Here is a 23347-nt window from a genome sequence, read left to right as displayed (position 1 = left end):
CTTAATCCCGGAACCCTGAGTCAAAGGCAGACACTCAACCGACTGAGCCACCCAGGCATCCCAAAATAATACTTTTTCTTTCATGAAGGAAGCAGCATCATTGATCCCAACATTTGTGAGCACAATGCAGTCAAATGATCCCATCTCTTCTTGTTCACAAGAGATCTTTCTAGACTAAGCCTCATTTATATACTGTGGGAGATGATTTTTTGGGAGAGGGGCTGGCAGAAATCTTTCTTATCCTTGGAATTTGGGGCCTTGATGTCAGATAAGTGACAAGAACCTAAACCATAATATCACACTCTGGAGACAACATCATGCTTATCCAGTTTTCACAAACTTTTAAGTTTCCTCTGTAAAATTACATAGCAGTAGCCACAAAACATAGTTTCCATTCAACACTAAGAAACATACCTGAGCTTTTAATTATTTATTTAAAGGAAAGGAGACAATAAAGTTATAAAAGTTAATAAGAATAAAAGGTAATCACATCTACAGAGCTCATAAAAATGTAGCATCTAGTGTTTCAAGGGACCGTAAAAAAATGTTAAATCCTTTAAATCTTTCAGCCCTGGGGTGCCTGAGTGGCTCAGTTGTTAAGCGGCTGCCTTCAGCTCAGGTCATGATCCCAGGGTCCTGGGATCGAGCCCCGCATCGGGCTCCCTGCTCAGTGGGGAGCCTGCTTCTCCCTCTCCCACTCCCCCTGCTTGTGTTCCTTCTCTCACTGTGGCTCTGTCAAATAAATAAATAAAATCTTTAAAAAAAAATAAATCTTTCAGCCCTTTTCACATTTATTCAATGCTGCCATCATCATCATTATAAAGACTTTGGGAATAGGAATTCAGGGAGGGAAGGAAGGCACCTTGAGAAGGCATAACCAGCTATAATGCTATGGATTATTTTAGCTTCATTTAATCTCAAATTAATCATGACATTTCTTGCTTTTCCCTGAAGTACTGAACTCAAAATACAAGTTGTACTTAATCAAGATCAGTCTTTAGAAACTGTCCTCTACAATTTACCAGTATTTCCCACTTAGAAAACTTTCTTTTGGGACGCCTAGATGGCTCAGTCAGTTAAGCGGCTGCCTTCGGCTCAGGTCATGATCCCAGGATGCTGGGATTGAGTCCCTCATCAGGCTCCTTGCTCAGCAGGAAGTCTGCTTCTTCCTCTGCCCTGCTCTGCCTGCCGCTCCCCCTGCTTGTGCTCTCTCTCTCTCTGACAAATAAATAAAATCCTTTTGAAAGCAAGCAAGCAAGCAAGCTTTCTTTTGATTTTTTTGGATCTTTTTTCCTCCAACTCCCTCCCCCAACTTTCAATTTTGACAATTTTCATACCTACAGAAAAGCTGAAAGAATATACGATGAAAATGAACGCCCAGGGGCACCTGGTGGTGCAGTGGGTTGAGCATCCAACTCTTGGTTTTGGCTCAGAATGTGATCTCAGGGTCCTGAGATTGAGCCCCACATCAGGGACCGCACTCCACACAGAGTCTGCTTAAAATTCTCTCTCTCTCCCTCTGCCCCTCCTGCTCATGTTCTTTCTCTCTCTCAAATAAATAAATCTTAAAAAAAATTAAAAAAAAAATACAATGAACACCCATATTGTCTTCACCTAGATTCACTGTTTTTTACATTAAGCTTTTTATTCTAAGATACTTGTAAATTCATATGCAGCTGTAAGAAATAATATTGAGGGGCACCTGGGTGGCTCAGTCAGTTGAGCATCCCACTCTTGATTTTGGCTCAGGTCATGATCTTAGGGGTTGTGAGATTGAGCTCCACGCCAGTCTGGCCCCGTGCTTAGTGGGAAGTCTGCTTCTTTCCCTCTGCGCCTCCCCCTGCACATGAACGTGCATTCTTTTTCTCTCTAAAATAAATAACGCCTAAAAAAAAAATTGAGAGATTCTTTGTATCCTTTACCCAGTTTCCCCCAATAGTAACATCTTGCCAAACCATACTATGGTATCACAACCAGGATGCTAACAATGTTATGGCCAAGAAACACAAATTTTCATCAACAGAAGTATCCTTCCTACTTTTTTTTTTAAGATTTTATTTATTTGACAGAGAGAGAGAGGGAGGGAGAGAGCACAAGCAGGGGGAGGGGGAGTGGGAGAGGGAGAAGCAGGCTTCCTACTGAGCAGGGAGCCCGACGTGGAGCTTGATCCCAGGACCCCGGGATCATGACCTGAGCCGAAGGCAGACGCTTAACTGACTGAGCCACTCAGGCGCCCCTAGTATCCTTCCTATTATACTTCATAGCCACACTCACATCCTCTCTGCCTCCCTACCCCTGGCAACCACTGATAGGTTGTTCTCCGTTTCAACAACTGTCATTTCAAGAACATTAGTTATATAAATGGAGATGCATAATTTTTAACATTTTGCCACATTTGCTTTCTCATTATTTACATATTTCTTTCATTGAATCATTTGAAAGTAATATGACATTTAACTCCCCTACTTCAGCATGTCTCTCCTATGATTTAAGGACATTCTCCTACATAACCAAAATAAAATAATCACACTAAGAAAAGTAATAATAATTCAATAGTATCATCTAACAAATAGTCCACTAATTTCATTCAAATTTCCCTGATGGTTCTAAGACATGTCTTTTTTTTTTTTTAAGATTTTATTTATTTATTTTGACAGAGAAAGACACAGTGAGAGAGGGAACGCAAGCAGGGGGGAGTGGGAGAGGGAGAAGCAGGCTCTCTGCTGAGCAAGGAGCCCGATGCAGGGCGCGATCCCAGGACCCTGGGATCATGACCTGAGCCGAAGGCAGACGCTCAACAGCTGAGCCACCCAGGCACCCCGGTTCTAAGACATGTCTTTTTTTTTTTTTTTTTAAAGATTTTATTTATTTATTTGAGAGAACGAGGTAGAGCGAGCATGAGAGGGGGGAGGGTCAGAGGGAGAAGCAGACTCCCCGCTGAACAGGGAGCCCGATGCGGGACTCGATCCCAGGACTCCAGGATCACGACCTGAGCCGAAGGCAGTCGCTCAACCAACTGAGCCACCCAGGCGCCCTCTAAGACATGTCTTATAACTTTATTTTTCCTTCCCAATCCAGGGACCAATCAAGGCTCACACATTTCCTCAGTTAAATAGCTTTTGTTTATTTTAGTCCAGAACACTGCCTTACCATTTTTTGCTTATCAAGCCGCTGTTTTTTCCTTAAAGATTTTATTTATTTATTTATTTGAGACAGAGAGAGTACAAGCAGGGGGAGCAGCAGGCAGAGGGAGAAGCAGAGGAAGAAGCAGGCTCCCCGCTGAGCAGGGAGCACAATGCGGGGCTGATCCCAGCACCCTGGGATCATGACCTGAGCCGAAGGCAGACGCTCAACCGATTGATTGAGCCTCCCAGGTGCCCCTAGCTTAGACTCTTTAAAATAATTATTGACTTGGGGCACCTGGGTGACTCAGTCGGTTAAGCGTCTGCCTTTGGCTCAGGTCATGATCCCAGCTGGAGTGCTGGGATCAAGCCCCGCATCAGGCTCCCTGCTCAGTGGGGAGTCTGCTTCTTCCTCTGCTCCTCACCCTGCTTATGCTCTCTCTCTCTCAAATAAATTAAAAAAAAAAAGAGCCAAAACTAGTTGCCTTGTAGAATGTTCCATATTCTGGGTTTATCTAATTGTTTCCTCATGCATACAGTCTAACATTTATGGCAAGAGTATTATGTCGGTGACATAAATATTAGTCATTTTAATTTTTTTGAATATTAATCATTTTAAAAGATTTAATTTATTAACTGACAGAGAGAGATCGCGGCAGAGGGAGAGGGAGAAGCAGACTCCCCGCCGAGCAGGGAGCCCAATGCAGCGCTCAATCCCAGGACCCTGGGATCATGACCTGAGCCGAAGGCAGATGCTTAATCGACTGAGCCACCCAGGTACCCCAAATATTAATCATTTTTAATGTTAATACTTTAAATTGGTTTAAAAATCTACCTTTTGTTTTAAAAAGGTGTCTTTTATGTTTCAATATCTCCCAAAGAACATTCTGGTTTTTTAGTTTTACTCACCAACAAAAGCTCCATGTATCATTAATGGAATACCAATAAAAAGAAATATGACCATTGTACAAGTATGATGCAATGGGCTGCAAACATAGAACATGTGAGGGTGATGCCACTGTTTATGACTCAGAATAAAGAAGAATTCTTTAAACTATCAAAATCTTGTGATATTTGAATTTCTTATTTATATAGATTTTTTTTTTTTTCAGATAGAATTGTTGCTTCAGCCTTGAATCCAAACACCTCCAAAGCTTGAACCCAGGTGCAAAATGGGGATAAGAAAACATTTTTCAGAGTTATTGGGAGGCTTTGTTAAGAATATATGTGAAGTGATTGAAATGTATCTGGCAGAGAAAGTCCCCATATGTGGCATGGTAGTACAGACTTTATTATTTTCAACATACAGACAGGACCAGGTAGCACAATGAGGTGGAGACAATACCTGGAAATAAAATACGATGACCAAAACTCTAGTGCCACTTTTGAAATTAAACAGATGATACAGAAATGGAACTGGGGCAAATGTCAGCTTCCCTATTTACTAAAATGAGCATCTGTATTAGATGGCTTTTAGGGTACCCTCCAACTCAGAAATTCAGTCCCCCCAAACAAGCTTCTATAAAGAAACAGCTATGTTTGTTCACAAAGCAACACTTATATCTAACTAAGGTATCAATGGAAGACAAATCTCCACATGGGGGGAAATAGCAGATCATCTTGTCCCCCAAATTTACTACTCAATAATTCCTACAACCACTACCATTACCATCACCCCAAGTTTCTCAGAAGACATTGTTCACTCTTTAACTTTGGCCATGGTGAAACACGGAACACTTGCCTGGGAGTTATTTTTTTAACTGTGATAGTTTGGCTTATATGTGATAAATTCAAGCCATGCATTCAATTAATAAATAGCTGAGAGACCACTATGGGTCAAGCATTGTTCTAAGTGCTAGGGATGTAAATGTGAACCACACAGACAAGGTTCCAGCACTTGTGAAACTAAGAGACTCCCTGGGGAGATAAGATACAAATACATGACTCCGGATGTGAATAATGCTATGACAATAACAGGGGGCTGTGAAAGAGAGGGAGTGGGGATGGGAGGTGAGGTTGGACCTAAATCAGAAGGCAGGCATGGAAGTCCTGAGGATATAGGGCTCCAAATGTAAACTGCTTGCAGCTCTGAAACAACCATCATTCTTTCCAGCCCCTACTATGCCAGGTTCTATCTTGGGAAACTATTTGCTTCTCCATCCTATACTACCCGCAATTTCTGCCTAACTGTAACAACAATAGCATCTAGCCTTTATTGAGCACTCACTATGTGTTAGGCACGTAAGCACCTCAAATAGCTTAACTCATTTAATTTTCAAATCAATCCTTCAGGAGTCTAGTGACTGCAAGATGCATACAGGGGGCTTCTGGGTGTGTGAGGAGTCATTAAACTCTATTTACATTCATGATGTGGGCTTTTTTTTTTTTTTGGTTAACATTCCAAATATATCTAAAAATATGGAACACTTCACGAATTTGCCTGTCATCCTCACACAGGGGCCATGCTAATCTTCTATCATTCCAATTTTAGTGCATGTGCTGCTGAAGCAAGCACGATGTGGACATTTTTGATAACTATCTAGAAGCCTGTATATTCCAAGAGCATTTCAAAGAACCAGTCCTCCACAGAGCTGACTCCAAGAGCCCTGGCCAGGCACATGTTGGCAGTCAGTAAAGACTCCCAATTTCCCTCTCTCAAGAGGGAAACACAGTGCAATGAAAGCAGTATAAGCCTTGGAATCGGTCACATCTCCAGTACGGTCTCCCCTTGGCCATCTAACTCTCTGCTTGGAGATGCTAAATAGATATTACCTCCCTTCCCCTTTCCTTTTGACAAAACCATTAAAGATTCTTGCAGTTTCTCACCAATGGAGCCAGCACTGGTAGATTGCATACTCTTTTTTTTTTTATCTCTACTTATTCTTTTTTATTGTTATGTTAATCCCCATACATTACATCATTAGTTTTTGATGTAGTGTTCCATGATTCATTGTTTGTGCATAACACCCAGTGCTCCATGCAGAACGTGCCCTCTTTAATACCCATCACCAGGCTAACCCATCCTCCCACCCCCCTCCCCTCTAGAACCCTCAGTTTGTTTCTCAGAGTCCATCCTCTCTCGTGGTTCGTCTCCCCTTCCGATTTGCCCCGCTTCATTCTTCCCCTCCTGCTATCTTCTTTTTTTTTTCTTAACATATATTGCATTATTTGTTTCAGAGGTACAGATCTGTGATTCAACAGTCTTACACAATTCACAGCACTCACCAGAGCACATACCCTCCCCAGTGTCTATCACCCAGTCACCCCGTCCCTCCCACCCCACCCCCCACTCCAGCGACCCTCATTTTGTTTCCTGAGATTAAGAATTCCTCATATCAGTGAGGTCATATGATACATGTCTTTCTCTGTTTGACTTATTTCGCTCAGCATAATACCCTCCAGTTCCATCCACGTCATTGCAAATGGCAAGATCTCATTCCTTTTGATGGCTGCATAATATTCCATTGTATATATATACCACATCTTCTTTATCCATTCATCTGTCGATGGACATCTTGGCTCTTTCCACAGTTTGGCTATTGTGGACATTGCTGCTATAAACATCGGGGTGCACGTACCCTTTCGGATCCATACTTTTGTATCTTTGGGGTAAATACCCAGTAGGATTGCATACTCTTGAGAATCACCACTTAACACCAAGAACAAAATATAACTTGTGCTTAAGTGAACTTATCAAAAACTTAGATCTGCTCTACAAAAAAAAGGTATTCTGGTATTTGGGTTTTTTAGTATTACTTCTGATAATTAAAGTTAGCAGATAAGGGGCGCCGGGCTGGCTCAGTCAGAAGACCATGTGACTCTTGATCTCGGGGTCATGAGTTTGACTCCCACACTGGGATACTTAAATATATATATACTTAAATATATAAAACTTTCAAAATATATAAGATAAATGAAAAAAAGAGTTAGCAGATAAATTAGTATTTCATTTCCACTTCAGCATACAGATAAGGATTGAGTCCTAAAGGGAGGAGGAAAACGAATAGTTTATTAGAGAAAGTTTAAAAGGACACTATTAGGGGCACCTGGCTGGCTCCATTGGTGGATCGACCCTTGATCTCAGGGTTGTGGGTTCAAGCCCCTTGTTGGGCGTAGAGATTACTTTTTTTTCCCTTAAGATTTTAACTATTTATTAGAGAGGGAGAGAGCAAGCAAGCACAAGTGGGTGGAGGGGCAGAGGGAGCCTGATGTGGGGTTCAATCCCAGCACCCTGAGATCATGACCTGAGCCAAAGGCAGATGCTTAACCAACTGCGCCACCCAGGCGCTCCAGGTGTAGAGATTACTGAAAACATAAAATCTTAAAAAAAAAAAAAAAGGATAGCTTTTTCTTTAGAAAGCCAGTGACAATGAGTCATTGTTAACCTGTTTACACAATACATCTGTTTTGCAAAACTTTAGGTGTATAATAACAGTAAGGACCAATTACTTTTATTTATTTACTATTATCATTTTTTAAGATTTTATTTTGGGGGCGCCTGCTGGCTCAGTTGGTAGAGATGTGACTATTGATTATTTTGGGGGCGCCTCGTGGCTCAGTTGTTAGTCGTCTGCCTTCAGCTCAGGTCATGATCCCAGGGTCCTGGGATCGAGCCCCGCATAGGGCTCCCTGCTCAGAGGGAAGCCTGCTTCTCCCTCTCCCACTGCCCCTGCTTGTGTTCCCTCTCTCACTGTGTCTCTCTCTGTCAAATAAATAAAATCTCCTTTAAAAAAAAAATAAATAAAATCTTTATTTTGGATTAAAAAAAAAAAAAGATGTTATTTGAGAGAGAAAGAGCACGCATGTGAGCAGGGGGAGGAGCAGAGGGAGAGGGGCAAGCAGACTCTGCACTGAGCCTGGAGCCCTATGTGGAGCTCAATCCCATGACCCTAAGATCATGACCTGAACCGAAATCAGAAGTTGGACATTTAATGGACTGAGCCACGCAGGCACCCCAGATTTTATTTTTAAAGTAATCTCTACACCCAACTTGAACTCAGAACCCTGAGATCAAGAGTCACATGCTCTATTGATTGAGCCAGCCAGGTGCCCCAGAACTAATTACTTGTAAATGTGTAAAAATAGGACACAGGATTTCAGGACTCCAGATATCGAAGAATGAGTTTAGAGTGAAGCAGAACCCTCAACTGCATGTACATCTGTCATAAAATTTTAACAATGAACACAAACACTTTAAAAAATTTTAGGAAACCCTAAGTGTTTACAACATTTATCTTCCCTCATAAGGAAGTACACAAAATTTAAACCAAATGCCAAAATTTCTTAACGTGCCATCAAGTTATCTCCATAGCTTCTTCTAAAATATACCCTCTCTAGGTTATATTCTTTTACGGGACCTCTGGGCCCAACTGCCAAAGAGTGATTTATATATACTATGAAGCAAGGGGAAATAACCCAACAATTCACCAACGCACTGAAGAGTTTAAGCTTCCACTTTCCACCATTATCCTCCAGGAACTGTAAAAGCCTCCTACAATCCTCCAGGTAAAGAGAGAAGCGAACTTTAAGATAAATAAATAAGCTAGACTCTAAGGCTTACAAGAGACTCTGAAATTCTCATTTCTACAGATATTTTGGAGAACTGAGCCCAAAGAGTAGCCTTTTCCAAGTTAACCAACCATTATTTTATCTGCATTTTTACTTCAAGATAAAACTTTAAAACAAAAATACTCCAATGGGATTATTATTTTTATTTTCCCTGTTATCTTCCTGTTTTCTATAAGGAATGGGTGTTATTTTCATAATCAGTTTTTAAAACAGTATTTGTAACTGCTGAGTTCTTACCAGAAAGAGTCTGCACATAATTCCATAGTGTGTCTTTATTTGTCCAAAAGTAGTCTCCATTGCCAATTGTGAGAGTGTATGGCCGTTCATCCATAAGCTTGACTTTCCTTCTACTCTGGCCTAACGAACATGGCTGACCTTCCAGGCGCACAGAGCTCTTAGGAGCAAAAACCTTGACACCCTTTAAGCCAACAGGCTTCATTTTGAACCAAACAATTGCTTTTAGGTTTGAACTAAGTAGAAAAGAAATACACTGCTATTTCAAAACTGAAAGAAGTCAGTTAACTGAAAGCACAGACACATTCTAATACAGAATGTTAACAATTGAAATCTGATTGGAGGAGGGTATTCCACACAAGCTACACTTTTCAAAATATAACTTCAATGATGTTCAAGAAAAGACATTTTTTTCCAAATGAATAAGGAATGTTAAAAACTAAGAAAACCTACTAGTATGGTCACAAAGTAGTGTTAATGCCTTTGTGAAGGCAAGTTTTAAAAAAGGATGCCATTTCAAAGAAAAATCATTCAGGTTTGCCAAAGTTACCATATAACTGAAGTTCACACACCTCACATGTGGTTTTCTATCACTTAGACAAGTGTCTCTGACTTACCAAAACCCTACACATATAACAGCTGATTACTACATAGCTCAGAGAAATAATATGTGGCCAGCAATGCCTCAGACTTGAGCACCCTGTCCAGCACTACAGAAATAAAGGAAGAGAATATCAAGAATCAATAATAGGGGTGCCTGGGTGGCTCAGTCGTTAAGCGTCTGCCTTCGGCTCAGGTCATGATCCCGGGGTCCTGGGATCGAGCCCCACATCGGGCTCCCTGCTCCACAGGAAACCTGCTCCTCCTCTCCCACTCCCCCTGCTTGTGTTCCCTCTCTCGCTGTGTCTCTGTCAAATAAATAAAATCTTAAAAAAAAAAAAAAAGACTCTAGGGAGCCTGGGTGGCTCAGTCATTAAGCGTCTGCCTTTGGCTCAGGTCATGATCCCAGGGTCCTGGGATCGAGCCCCACATCGGGCTCCCTGCTCAGCAGGAAGCCTGCTTCTCCCTCTCCCACTCCCCCTGCTTGTTTTCCCTCTTTCGCTGTGTTTCTGTCAAATAAATAAATAAAATCTTTAAATAAAAAAATCAATAATAACATGCTTTGGAAAAGACAGGCAAACCAGACCTCTACCATGCTGAGTATTTTTTTTAAGATTTTAAGGAATCGCTACACCCATTGTGGGGCTCGAAAAACCTCAAGATCAAGATCATACTCCACTGACTGCCAGCCAGGCACCCCTGCTGAGGAGTATTTTAATTTTCATATTGGAGAGTAGTTTTTATGCACAGAAAAGAGATTTACTCTAGTTTTCAAATATTAATACTTGATTTATTAATGTTATAAATCCAGAAAGCCTAGATTTCCCTTAAGCTTTTACATTCAACTTAGACTTTTTTAAAGATTTTATTTATTTGTGAGAGAGAGAGAGAGAGCATGCATAAGCAGAGGGAGAGGGAAAAGCAGGCTCCCCGCTGAGTAAGGAGCCCGATGTGGGACTCAATCGCAGGACCCTGGGATTATGACCTGAGCTGAAGGCAGATGCTTAACCAACTGAGCCATCTGTCCCAACTTTTTCTTTGTTAAGGTTTTATTTTTAACTGGTCTCTATGCCCATTGTGGGGCTTGTACTTACAACCCCAAGAGCAAGATTTGCATGCTCTACCAACTGAGCCAGCCAGGCACCCCACAACTTAGACATTCTATTTGGGGTTTTAATTTTAAAGGGCTGTGATGAATGTTTGATCTCCCTTACAAAGTTAGACACATTCAGACATAAAATTTCTACTACTTTAATATATTCAATTTTAAGTACAGTTGACTTGAAAAGAAAATTTTCTGAGAACTTTAATAACTTATAAATCTAAAAAAATTTAACTTATGAAAATAGTGACTCAGGTACTCTTTAATGTCCATGCAAAAATATATAGTTAAGGTTTCAACTTAAGTTCACACGTACAAATCAACTATACACTCAATTATATATTTAAAATTGGAATCATAAGACCAATACATTACTCTCAATTCCTAAACATTAAAGATACTTGAAATATCAAATGTAGGTCACTATTATATCAACTCCTTATCCTGAAAACTAGTAAATGAAAAGGATGAATTTTCAAGTTTTTAACATTTAACATGCCTTTCTGGGAAGAGTTATAGTTCATTCCCAGTTGATATGGGAGAGCTATTCTTTATGTAGTATCAGCAAATAAATGTAAACAGTAATAGAACTAGGAAAAGTGCCACTGTGCAACCCCCAATGATATAACTGATCATCAATGGTGGATGTTTACATGACTCCAAATTATTACCCCATAGATTACTTCTAATTGCAATTGGAAAAAGATGTTCCTGTCACTACCTTAACAAATTGATGAAATTTAGCATCACTAACAGTGGACAAATTGAAATTGACATTATGCACTTTATATAAAGCATACAGAATCATCTAAAAAGTATCTCAAAAATATGGTAAACCTAAATTTAATCAAGTCTGCAGAGGCAACAACTTTCAGTTCATGGAAAATACAGAAGACAAGGAACTAATTAAAGGATACTAAGAAGAAACAATCAGACAAATCCAGAATGTGGGATATTTTACAAGACAATTGATTCAAAAATCACTGTCATACAACAAAACAAAACATAAAGGAATACTAGGAATTAATACACTGAAGAGACTTAAAAAAAAAAAAAATATATATATATATAATGTGTAAACCATGACTGGATCTTAGTTTGAAAAGCACAGCTTTTTTTTTTTTTAAAGATTTTATTTATTTATTTGACAGAGAGAGACACAGCGAGAGAGGGAACACAAGCAGGGGGAATGGGAGAGGGAGAAGCCGGCCTCCCGTGGAGCAGGGAGCCCGATGTGGGGCTCGATCCCAGGACCCCGGGATCATGACCTGAGCCGAAGGCAGACGCCCAACGACTGAGCCACCCAGGCGCCCCACAGCTTTTTTTTTAATTGAAGTTTAATTAACGTAGTGTTATATTAGTGTCAGGTGTACAACATGTTGATTGAACTAGTCTATACATTACTGAGTGCTTGCCACAGTAGGTGCAGTTAATACATTATTACAGTATTATTAACTCTATTCCCAATGCTGTACTTTTCATCTTTTTAACTTACTATTATGTTTTATTTTTTTAAAAGATTTTATTTATTTATTTGACAGAGAGAGACAGCGAGAGAGGGAACACAAGCAGGGGAAGGGGGAGTGGGAGAGGGAGAGGGAGAAGCAGGCTTCCTGCCGAGCAGGGAGCCCGATGCGGGGCTCGATGCGGGGCTCGATCTCAGGACCCTGAGATCATGACCTGAGCCGAAGGCAGATGCTTAACAACTGAGCCGCCCAGGCGCCCCTACTATTATCTTTTAACTGATACTTTGCCAGATAAGCACAGCTTCTTTAAGCTTTTAAATAGCATTTTTATGACAACTGGGAAATTTAATATATTCAAATATTAATTTTCTAAAGTATGACAATGGTTATATAGGAGAATGGCCTTTTTTTTTTTTTTTTAAAGATTTTATTTACTTATTTGACAGAGAGAGAGAGAGAGAGTGAGAGCAGGAACACAAGCAGGGAAGAGTGGGAGAGGGAGAAGCAGGCTTCCCGCCGAGCAGGGAGCAGGGAGCCTGTTGCGGGGCTCCATCTCAGGACCCTGGGATCATGACCTGAGCCAAAGACAGATGCTTAAGGACTGAGCCACCCAGCCGCCCCGAATGGCTTTATTTAAAAAAAAAATGCATGTGAGGGGCGCCTGGGTGGCTCAGTTAGTTAAGCATCTGCCTTCAGCTCAGGTCATGATCTCAGGGTCCTAGGATCGAGCCCTGCGTTGGGCTCCTTGCTCAGTGGGGAGCCTACTTCTCTCTCTCCTGTTCCCCCTGCTTGTGCTCACACTCTGTCAAATAAATGAAATCTTTTAAAAAAAAATGCATAGTGAAATATTTAGAGATGAAGTGTCTATAACTTATTTAGAAATGATTCAATACTAAAAGTTGTAGCTAGAGATAGAGGAAGTAAATATGGCAAAATGTAACAATCGTTAAACTAGGTGGTGGGCATATGGATACTCATTTTTTCAATTTTTTGGATGTTTGAAATCCTCTGTAATACAAAGTTGAAAAAATTTCATATATGCAGATTCCTTACTGGACCCTGAAGAAAGCAAATGGTAGGACAGTATTACATAGTTTATTTCCTCATCTGCATATTTATTATATTTTATTTATTTATTTATTTATTTTTAAGAGTGAATTTATTTATTTGAGAGAGAGAGGGTGCACGTGCATGCATGCAGAGGAGCAGAGGGGGAGGGAGAGGGAAGGGGCAAAGAATCTCAAGCAGACTCTGCCCTGAGCATGGAGCAGGACTCTATCCCACAACCCATGAGATCATGACCTGAGCCAAAACCAAGAGTCCGAAGCTTAACCAACTGAGCCACCCAAGCGACCCTGCACATACATATTTTTAAGTCAATATGAGCTAGGGTAGGAATAGGAAAAGTCTGGAAGAACACACAAACTCAGTATAAGCTACCTGGAGGCAGAGACCAGGTAGAGGCAACAGAGAATTTAATACTTTTTACCTTATACATTTAATAATAATCATCAGTTTTGGGTGTCTTTAATAAAATAAAATAGCCTTGGCTTAAATTTTTCCCATTTGTTTGTTGTTATCATTTCTGTGGCCATCCTGGCTCAAAATTTCAAAGCCATCTGTAAGTACTCTTTTCCTGATTTCCTATTACCCATCAGGTCCTATCTTTCCCTTATTCATAATATTGTCAACCTTTTCCTATTAAGCCTACTACAGCCAGCCTCACAGTTCAAATTCTCAGATAGATTCAAATCTAGGATTTTGTGTCCTAATTCCAGCCATTTTCTCCCTTCAGATAACCATAAAAAAATAAGGTCAAATAAATCATCCTAAAACACTGTTGGTACTTCCTTAATCAAAAATGCAACCAGTTTCACATCACTTTTGTATGTCATATAGGGACATGGACCTTGTGAACCTCCCAATGCCCCCCTCAATCTTTGTCCCTGGTTGGTCCCCCATCCACCCCCCTCTACAGTCTGGCTGAAATACAAATCAGAGCATGAGAACCGCTGGCAGATCAGTCACTGAGAAGCCACACAATCCAGAAGCACAGGTCAATTTGTTTCTCAGGGAGTAAGTCTTTATCAATTGGAAACAGGAAATGGGAGGAAACTGGACAGATAAATTATCCCTTTTTTCTCTCTTCATATGAACTATTCTGGAGTGCAGTTTCTCCTCGAAACCCTTTCAGAAAAATCCCTTATGCAAGTGACATGCTCTGTCTCTTAGCTCAAGGTGAAACAGGAGCCAGGTATTAATGTACTGCACCTTCCTTTGCCTTACTTTTTTTTTTCTCTCTCACTTTTACTATCTTGATTTTGCACCTTCCAAATAAAAAGCACTTTTTGAGTTCTGCTTCTCAGAGGATGTGAGCTAAATAGTACACCTTACCTCAGTTGATACACTTAAGCTACAACCCTATGAGATAAATAAAAATGCTATTGGGGGGCACCTGGGTTGGCTCAATTGGTTGAATGTCCGACTCTTGGTTTCAACTCAGGTCATGATCTTGCAGTTGTGGGATCGAGCCCCGAGTCGGGCAGAGTCTGCTTCAGATTCCTTCTCCCTCTCCCCCTTCCCCCCCCCCGCTTTCTCTCTAATGAATAAATAAAATCTTTAAAAAAAATAAAGGGGGGCGCCGGGGTGGCTCAGTTGGTTAAGCAACTGCCTTCGGCTCAGGTCATGATCCCGGAGTCCCAGGATCGAGTCCCGCATCGGGCTCCCTGCTCAGCGAGGAGCCTGCTTCTCCCTCTGACCCTCCCCCCTCTCATGTACTCTCTCTCTCTCTCTCTCATTCTTGCTCTCTCAAATAAATAAATAAATCTTAATAAATAAATAAATAAATAAATAAAGGGACACCTGGGTGGCTTAGTCAGTTAAGTGTCTGCCTTTAGCTCAGGTCATGATCCCAGGGTCCTGGGATCAAGTGCCACGTCGGGCTCCCTGCTCAGTGGGGAGCCTGCTTCTCCCTCTCCCTCTGCAACTCCTCCTACTTGTGCTCACTCTCTTTCTCTCTGTGTGAAATAAATGGATGAAATCTTAAAAAATAAGATAAAATAAATGAAATAAAATAAAATAAAATGCTATTAGAAGTTAGGGGGCACCTGGCTGGCTCAGTTGGTAGAGCATGTGACTCTTGGTCTTGGGGTTATTAAGTCTGAGCCCCATGTTGGGTATAGAGATTACTGAAAAATAAAATCTTAAAAAAAAAAGTTAGAAAATTGCTAGGACACCCATCTTACAAATGAAGAAACTGAGGTCCAACTAAGAACCTTTCCTAAGGAAAAAGGTTTCTGCTCACTTACTATACCCAATTAGTTCACAAATTCTGCCAGTTTTACTCCCTAAACATTTCTCATATCTGCCTCTCCTTGCCATCCTACCGCTTACCCCAAAGTAATATTAGCCCACATTTAAAAAAAAATCAGGCCCTGAGATGATGTCATTTTAACCCTTTATTAATGCTGAGACACAGATACTGTTATCATTCTCATTTTACAGAGGAAAGCTGAGGCTTAAAAAGGGTCTTAACGTTTAACCAAGGGGTGCATGGGTGGCTCAGTTGGTTAAGCGTCTGACTCATTTATATATTTATTTGAGAGCGCACGAGCAAGCAAGCAGGGGAGAGGGGCAGAGAGAGAATCTGAAGCAGACTCCCTGCTGAGCACAGAGCCCCACATGGGGTTCGATCTCACAACCCTGAGATCATGACCTGAGCTGAAATTAAGAGTTGGACACTTAACCAACTAAACCACCCAGACACCCCAAGCATCTGACTCTTGATCTCAGCTCAGGTCTTAATCTCAGGGTCACCGAGTTCAAGCTCTCTGTTGGGCTCCATGCTGGGTGTGGAGCCTACTTTACAAAAGAAAATTTGCCCAAGGTCACATGGATACCAAGTGGTAGAGCTAGGATGAACCCAGGCTGTCTGGTTTCAAACCCCTTACTTCTATCTCTTCATCAGTTCTTACCTACCTCAGTTAAAACATAAATCAGGTCACATGATGCTCTTGCTGAAATCTCCCAATGGTTTCCCATTAGAATGAACTCAAACTGACATAGGCCAGCCCGACACAACTGAATTCATCTCTTTCATGCTCCTTTGCTCACTATGCTATAAATACGTATTGAGTGCCTCCTATATGCCAGCCATTGTTCTAGGCACTGGAGATAAGAGCAAGACTAACACAGATAAAAGTACCTTTCTTCGAGGTGCTTATATTCAAGGGGTCTTCGCACTCTCTTTAAACATTTTCCAAGGGGTCTGTACATTTGTTGCTCCTCTTACCTGGATCATTTTTCCCCCACATGGCTGGATCTTTATATTGAGGGTTCCAATGTTACTTCTAAGAGAGCCCTTCCAATCTATTCAAAACAGGGTCCTTGCTCTCATTATCCTCTCATATCCTACTCATTTTCCTTTTTGTCACAATATTTATCACAACTTAAAAGTCACAATTATTTCTTATTTTGTTTACATGTTTATCTGTCTTTCATACTATAAGCTTCAGGACTACAGAGATTATGTTAGTGCCTGGCAAAGCAGGCCATGGGTAAATATTTATGGAATAAATTAATATCACAACATTAGCTGGCTTTAGCTATTCTCTGGGCTTCCAGTCTTGTTTCACTTAAATCTACCCCCTTCCACACTATGATCAGGTCACTTACTTTCTTTTCTTTTCTTTTTTTTTTTAAAGATTTTATTTATTTGTTTGACAGAGAGAGATAGTGAGAGATAGTGAGAGCAGGAACACAAGCAGGGGGAGTGGGAGAGGGAGAAGCAGGCTTCCCGCTGAGCAGGGAGCCCGATGCGGGGCTGGATTCCAGGACCCTGGGATCATGACCTGAGCTGAAGGCAGACGCTTAACGACTGAGCCACCCAGGCGCCCCAGGTCACGTACTTTCTTAAACGCTTTCATGGGTCTCTTTTCTTACCTAATTAAGAATAAGCACACAATACCCTCCATGACAAGGGCTCTGAGCTCTGGAGCTCAGAGATGAAGCAGCATATAAACTAGACTTTGAATGAAGAGAGTGTTTACCAGATTGAGAAGAGAAAGGAAGATACCACTTTCCCTTCTTTCTTACCAGTCAGAAACTCAAAAGAACACAATGCTTTTCAAGAGAGTCATTTCTGGTGTGAAGAGCTAGGTGTGTTGATATAGAAACATCAGCTGGAAACAGACTGTGAAGTTTCACAAATGACATTAAAGGGTGAGGATTTGATGCACACAAGATGGTACAATCTTAGAAAGTTTACAGGGGTGGGAATAGTATGTTCCAATTCGTGTTTTAGAATAAAAAGACAGCAGTGAGAAGAATGGACTATATAGGAAGAGAAACGAACAACAGTCAGAAGGCTGCTTAATGTGAAACAGACCCCATTAAGAGATAAAGGCTAGCGGGGCGCCTGGGTGGCTCAGTCGTTAGGCGTCTGCCTTCGGCTCGGGTCATGGTCCCAGGGTCCTGGGATCGGGCCCCACATCGGGCTCCCCGCTCAGCGGGAAGCCTGCTTCTCTCTCTCCCACTCCCCCTGATTGTGTTCCCTCTCTCGCTGTGTCTCTATCAAATAAATAAATAAAATCTTTTAAAAAAAAAGGCCCCAGTCACTGAGCCGCCGCCGAGGACTCAGCAGCCTCCCCCTTGAGCCCCCTCGCTTCCCTACGCTCCGTCCCCCCGCGCCCGCCTTCTCCCGCCGCCGCCTTCCGCAGGCCGTTTCCACTGAGGAAAAGGAATCGTATCGTATGTCCGCTATCCAGAACCTCCACTCTTTCGACCCCTTTGCTGATGCAAGTAAGGGTGATGATCTGCTTCCTGCTGGCACTGAGGATTATATCCATATAAGAATTCAACAGAGAAACGGCAGGAAGACCCTTACTACTGTCCAAGGGATCGCTGATGATTACGATAAAAAGAAACTAGTGAAGGCGTTTAAGAAGAAATTTGCCTGCAATGGTACTGTGATTGAGCATCCAGAATATGGAGAAGTAATTCAGCTACAGGGTGACCAGCGCAAGAACATATGCCAGTTCCTGGTAGAGATTGGACTGGCTAAGGACGACCAGCTGAAGGTTCATGGGTTTTAAGTGCTTCTGGCTCACTGAAGCTTAAGTGAGGATTTCCTTGCAATGAGTAGAATTTCCCTTCTGTCCCTTGTCACAAGTTTAAAAACCTCACAGCTTGTATAATGTAACCATTTGGGGTCTGCTTTTAACTTGGACTAGTGTAATTCCTTCATGCAATAAACTGAAAAGAGCCATAAAAAAAAAAAAAAAAAAAGAGAGATAAAGGCTAGAATCACAGCAGGTGAAATGGGGATGGAGAGGAGGAGAGATTCAAAGGAACCACATTAAACACTCATCTACTTAATACAAATTTAACATTATCTAGGTAAGAATTTCCTACAACATGGCCTATAAACTTCAACCAAAGACACAGTCCCAAATCGCCCTGGGCCTTACTCCTCCACTACACGTATTACATAGCTACGTTACATGGCTATATTACATACATGCTACGAAATGGATGTACCACTATATTAGGTCTCTCACAAACTGAGCAGTAGGTCTTCAAAGGCAGGGAGTGTGTCATACCCATTTCTTCAATATCCAAGGCAGTGCCTGGTACTCAATCTTTGTGAGTGAATGAACAAGTAGAAGAATGCTTTATGACTGAGGTAGGACTTGAAAACTAGATGGGCTTTAGGCCTAAAAAGGTCATTCCAGGCAAGTGCAAAAGATATGGGCAAGGAGGAATGGTAAACCTGGCGAACAGATAACGGCCATCAATTAAGAAGGAAGATGCTGGTCCCCTTCGTCCAGCCTTGGACAAGTCATGCTTATTTCCTGCCTGGAACATTCTCCCTATCCACCCTAACCATTCCACATGGCTCTCTTTCATTTCATGTGGGTATTTGCTCAAATATCACTTCACCCGAGCCTTTCTGTGACCAGCCTACCTAAAATTCTACAGCATATTCTATTATCCTCACTTTGTAAACCTTTTCTCTATTGTTTTTCTTCTCAGTTTACTGAAGAGATCTTTCAACAATTTTATTCATCTGTACCTATATTAGGATTGGCTCACTTTCATTTCAAATCAAGTCCATCTGTCCCTTACTGAGATCAAAATCTACAGAATATAGAGACTGTCTTTTCTTTTTTTTAAATTTCACTGCAAAAAGTCTTAGTGTTGACCACTTCTAAGATCTGTCAGTTAAACTCTCACAACATAATTGAGATGCCACAGAGAACATTAATTTCTTAAAAGACACATATGGCAGATCGTCCCAGAGGTAGGCAGGAAAGAATTTTACATACCCTAATGGAGAAGATTCTAGGAATGGAGCAGTAATCCATAAAGAAAATAATCGAGATTAAATTAATTAACCTTGAGGAACTACAGGAAAATAGGTTCTAAACCCAAGATATCTGAGAGCACAGAACGAATAGAGACACTCTAATGTTATGTCTACTTAAACAAATAGTTTTCACAAAACTAATTACATAGGACGTCGCTGACCAGAGGCAGGCTTATGTGGGGCAAAACAGCCCAGGTGAGTCTTATCCTGAGCCAGGGGACTTAAGGCAGCTGTGTGCTCCAGGGTGAACTTTGCTTGTTCTGCCTTCCCCACTGGAAAACCGAAAAGCCTGTGAAGTGGTTAAATAAATTTAAGTCAGATATTCTGGAGAGTGGGGCAAAGGCGGTCAGTAGTGGCTTCATACTGCACTTAGATAAAAACAAAAACAAAAACAAAACCAAAAACAAACTATCGATCTGGGGCCCAAAGACTCACATATGGGACGGTCGAGGGAGAGGACGGGGGAGAGAAATGCACACCCAAATTAAAATCGCCCTCGGGCCCCCACCCCCTAGTCCCCACAGACTCAGCGCCAGGGTCGGCCCACCCCTGCGTGTCCCACCGCTTCAGCACACGGGGCGTGGGAGCCTCACCTGCAGGCTTGTCTGCAGCCATCTTCCCACCCCAGCTTAGGTTCTTCCCCGCAGGTGGCGTGGCCTCGATTCCAGCTGCCGAGCTAGCTGCGGTCCTGGACCCCGGAAGACGAGCCCACCCCGGCTCCGGGCCCCTGGGTTCCGGCCTGGGGAATGGGGAGGCGGCGGGCTGAGGAAGTGACGAAGGCTAGTTCGCGTCGTCTAGCAACAAGAGGCAGAGTCTCAGGCCGGGTAGCCCCACTGACTCCCGCCAGGGACAGCTTCCGCTCCACGGCATCCTGGTACACACCACTTCCGGGGGCCGCCGCGGGTGTGGGAACTGCGGCTGGCCCCGCCCCACGCAGGCGTCCCCCGAGCGCCCCGCCCCCGGCGGCGTGTGCGTGTGCGTATGCGTGCGCGCCCGACCGGACGGATCCTCACTCGGGGTTGTGGGCGTGTGCTGGGTAGCCAGGGAGGGATCTGCACGCGATTACCCCTTGCTTATCCTGGTTAAAATTCCTAAGTGTCAGAGCTTTCCTCCCGCGTTTTACGTAAAATCACAATAATAACACCTGACACCTGTACGCTTTCACTGATTTCTCCCAATTCTGTGAGAAGACACTGTTGCAATTCCCGTAAACAAAACATTTTATTTTAGAATAGTTTTATATTTACAGAAAAATTGCAAAGATGATACATAGAGTTCCTGTATACTCCCCACCTAGTTTCCCGTGTTGTGAGCATCATAGATTTTGACTAAATAACTGGTACATCCGTCACATCTAAGAAACGACCTTGATTGGTACATTACCATATATTTTTTGTAATTTCATCAATTTTCCCCACTGTCCCCATTCTGTTCCAGCATTCTGTCAAGGACATCACATTACATTCATTATGTCTTCTTAGGCTAGTCTTGACTGTGATAGTTTCTCAGATTTCTCTTGTCCTTGATGATTTTGACAGCTTTAAGGAGTACCGGTCAGGATTTTTGAAGACTGCACATTTGATTTGATTTATTTTCTTCATGGTTATGAAGCTGGCACCCAGACATTCATCCTGTCAATTCAGAACAGAAGCAAATTGTCCCCAGGCACAGCAGGACCAAACAAGGAACACTTAGGCCTAGCCTCCAGGGATAGGAATGCCTGCTTTATCTTTCAAAGCAACCTGTGGGACAAGTAGTTAATCAGCACTATCCTAGAGATAACAATTATCAAATATATCTAATGAAATCTTTAGCATAAAGAATAAAGGTATATTTTAGATTCCAAGTCTCTTGAAATGGAAAAGACCTACAGAGGACCAGACAAAGTGGCATGGCATCAGGACACCTGCTAACATGACTTCGGGGCCTTCAATCAATGGGGTCTACCTTCTCAGGACACCCCTGCCCCTGTTAGCTAGGATGCAGCAGGGAAGTTACTTAGATCAGAGGGCTAAAAGCTCTCAGAAGAAGGGAGGAGCGGGAAGGGACAAAAGCAGGGGAGGAATGTGTTTTGTTTTGCAGAACCAGCAGTTCCAGCCAAGGAGACTACCCGGCTAGGTGTTTCACATGATAGCCCCTTACATGAGACAGTTTGAGCAGGACTAGAGTTGAGGATCTATGCAGAAGCCCCACTGAGTTGTCTTTTTATTTTTTTTAAGATTGTATTATTTTATTATTATTTTTGTTATTATTATTAGAGAGGGAAAGGGAAAATCTTAGGCAGGCTCCACGCCCATCTCACAACCCTGAGATCATGACCTGAACCAAAATCAAGAGTCGGACACTTAACTGACTGAACCACCCAGGTGCCCCCAAGAAGATTTTATTTTTAGGTAATCTCGATACCCAACATGGGGCTTGAACTTACAACCCCAAGATCAAGAGCTGCATGCTCTATTAATTGAGCCAGCAAAGAGCCCCTTTATTTATTTATTTATTTATTTATTTATTTATTTATTTATTTATTATTATTTTTCCCCAAGTTGTCTTAAAGTTGCCTTTAGCTCATTATAATACTAAGATCTCTTCCTATAGGTGGGGTTTTCTGCCATTTCTTGAACATACCTATATGCACTAGCATGTTAATGTGTTAGACAAGCATAGGTGAAGCAAGGAGCGTAAGTAATAGAATATATATAAGTTCCTTAATGTATATGCAAGCTACCTGCCCTGCCCACTAATACAGTGACTAAAAGCATCCTGTACTAATCCATAGGAAGACAGTGCTTTGAGAACTGTCTCCTTACAAGTAACGAGTAATAAAAAGTTCTTTGCTTTTGGGGCGCCTGGGTGCTTCAGTTGGTTAAGTGTCTGCCTTCAGCTCAGGTCATGATCTCAGGATTGAGATCCCACATCAGGCTCTCTGGTCAGTGGGGGATCTGCTTCTCCCTCTCACTCTCCCTCTTTGCACTCCCTCCCTCTCTCTATTAAATAAATGAAATTTTAAAAAAATTTCTTGAAAACAAAAAGCTCTTTGCTTTCAACACTTCTTTGGGTTATGTTCAATTTGATGCACCCCAAGTGCAGCACCCCTTGAGTTCAGTTACAGTTAGACTAGGATTATGGGTTTTTAGGAGGAAAACCAGAGGTGACTTGCCATTCTCATCACATCAAATTAAGATTACATGCTAGCAAATGATGATGTTAACTTTGATCACCTGGCTCAGGTAGGGTCTGCCAGTCTTCTCCACTGTAAAGTTACTTCCACACTCTACTCTTTGGAAGTGAGTCATTAAGTGCAGTTCACACTCAGGTTGGGGAGTGGAGGATGTTTTAAACTCTACCTCCTGCAGTGAGGAGTATATATGTAGATAACCTTCTCTAAGGGAGATTTGTCTCTTCTCCCCCATTTAGTTACTTATTTAACCATAAATTTTATGAGTATGGACTCATGATTGTGTTTACAATTCGATATTAAGTTACTTTGTTGCTGAAATTGTTTCAGCTTTATTAATTGGGAGCTTTTTCAGGTAGGCTCCTATGTCCCTTTTAAGTGGTTGCCCACTTTTAAAAAAACCTTTTTTATTCACATTAACGTTCACATAGAAAAGTGCACAAATCATAAGTACAGTTTATTGAATTTTCAACATATCCACATAACTAGCGCCCAGAGAAAGGACAACAAACTACTTGCAACTAGAGGCCCCCCTAATGCCTCCTCCCATTTCTCCACAAGGGTAGTCACTAAACTAATGGCTAACACCATGGATTAGTTTCACCTGTATTCAAATTTAATACAAATGGACCATACAGCATATATATATTTATTTTATTTTGTTTTATTTTTTTAAAGATTTTATTTATTTGACAGAAAGAGACACAGCGAGAG

General features: G+C 41.8%; 2 protein-coding genes and 1 non-coding gene across 10 annotated transcripts in view; 1 reads left to right on the top strand and 2 right to left on the bottom strand.

Moving 5' to 3' along the window:
• CNOT10 (CCR4-NOT transcription complex subunit 10) overlaps nucleotides 1-20341 on the bottom strand; it is a 78156-nt gene extending 57815 nt beyond the window's left edge. For 7 of the 8 annotated variants that reach the window (XR_013448429.1, XM_078073907.1, XM_078073898.1 and 4 more), the window contains exon 1: nucleotides 20052-20341. Coding sequence is in view for 7 of the 8 variants with exons in the window: in XM_078073907.1 (XP_077930033.1) it covers nucleotides 20052-20073 (22 nt within the window). In the remaining variant the exon portion in view is untranslated. The remainder of the gene's footprint in view (nucleotides 1-20051) is intronic. The other variant, XM_036073686.2, reaches the window with a different exon arrangement.
• LOC118523885 (U6 spliceosomal RNA) lies at nucleotides 5535-5637 on the bottom strand. The gene has a single exon (XR_004911301.1). It is a non-coding gene; the product is annotated as a U6 spliceosomal RNA (small nuclear RNA).
• Nucleotides 17774-18291, top strand: LOC118523883 (eukaryotic translation initiation factor 1). The gene has a single exon (XM_036073687.2). The coding sequence runs from the start codon at nucleotides 17843-17845 to the stop codon at nucleotides 18182-18184; it is 342 nt and encodes a 113-aa protein (XP_035929580.1). The 5' UTR covers nucleotides 17774-17842; the 3' UTR covers nucleotides 18185-18291.
• Nucleotides 20342-23347: the final 3006 nt, after the last annotated feature.

Source organism: Halichoerus grypus, chromosome 1 (genome assembly GCF_964656455.1).
Source record: "Halichoerus grypus chromosome 1, mHalGry1.hap1.1, whole genome shotgun sequence".
NCBI classification, from domain to species: domain Eukaryota; kingdom Metazoa; phylum Chordata; class Mammalia; order Carnivora; family Phocidae; genus Halichoerus; species Halichoerus grypus.
The sequence above is the reverse complement of the archived record's forward strand: the minus strand, read 5'-3'. Positions and strand labels throughout refer to the sequence as shown.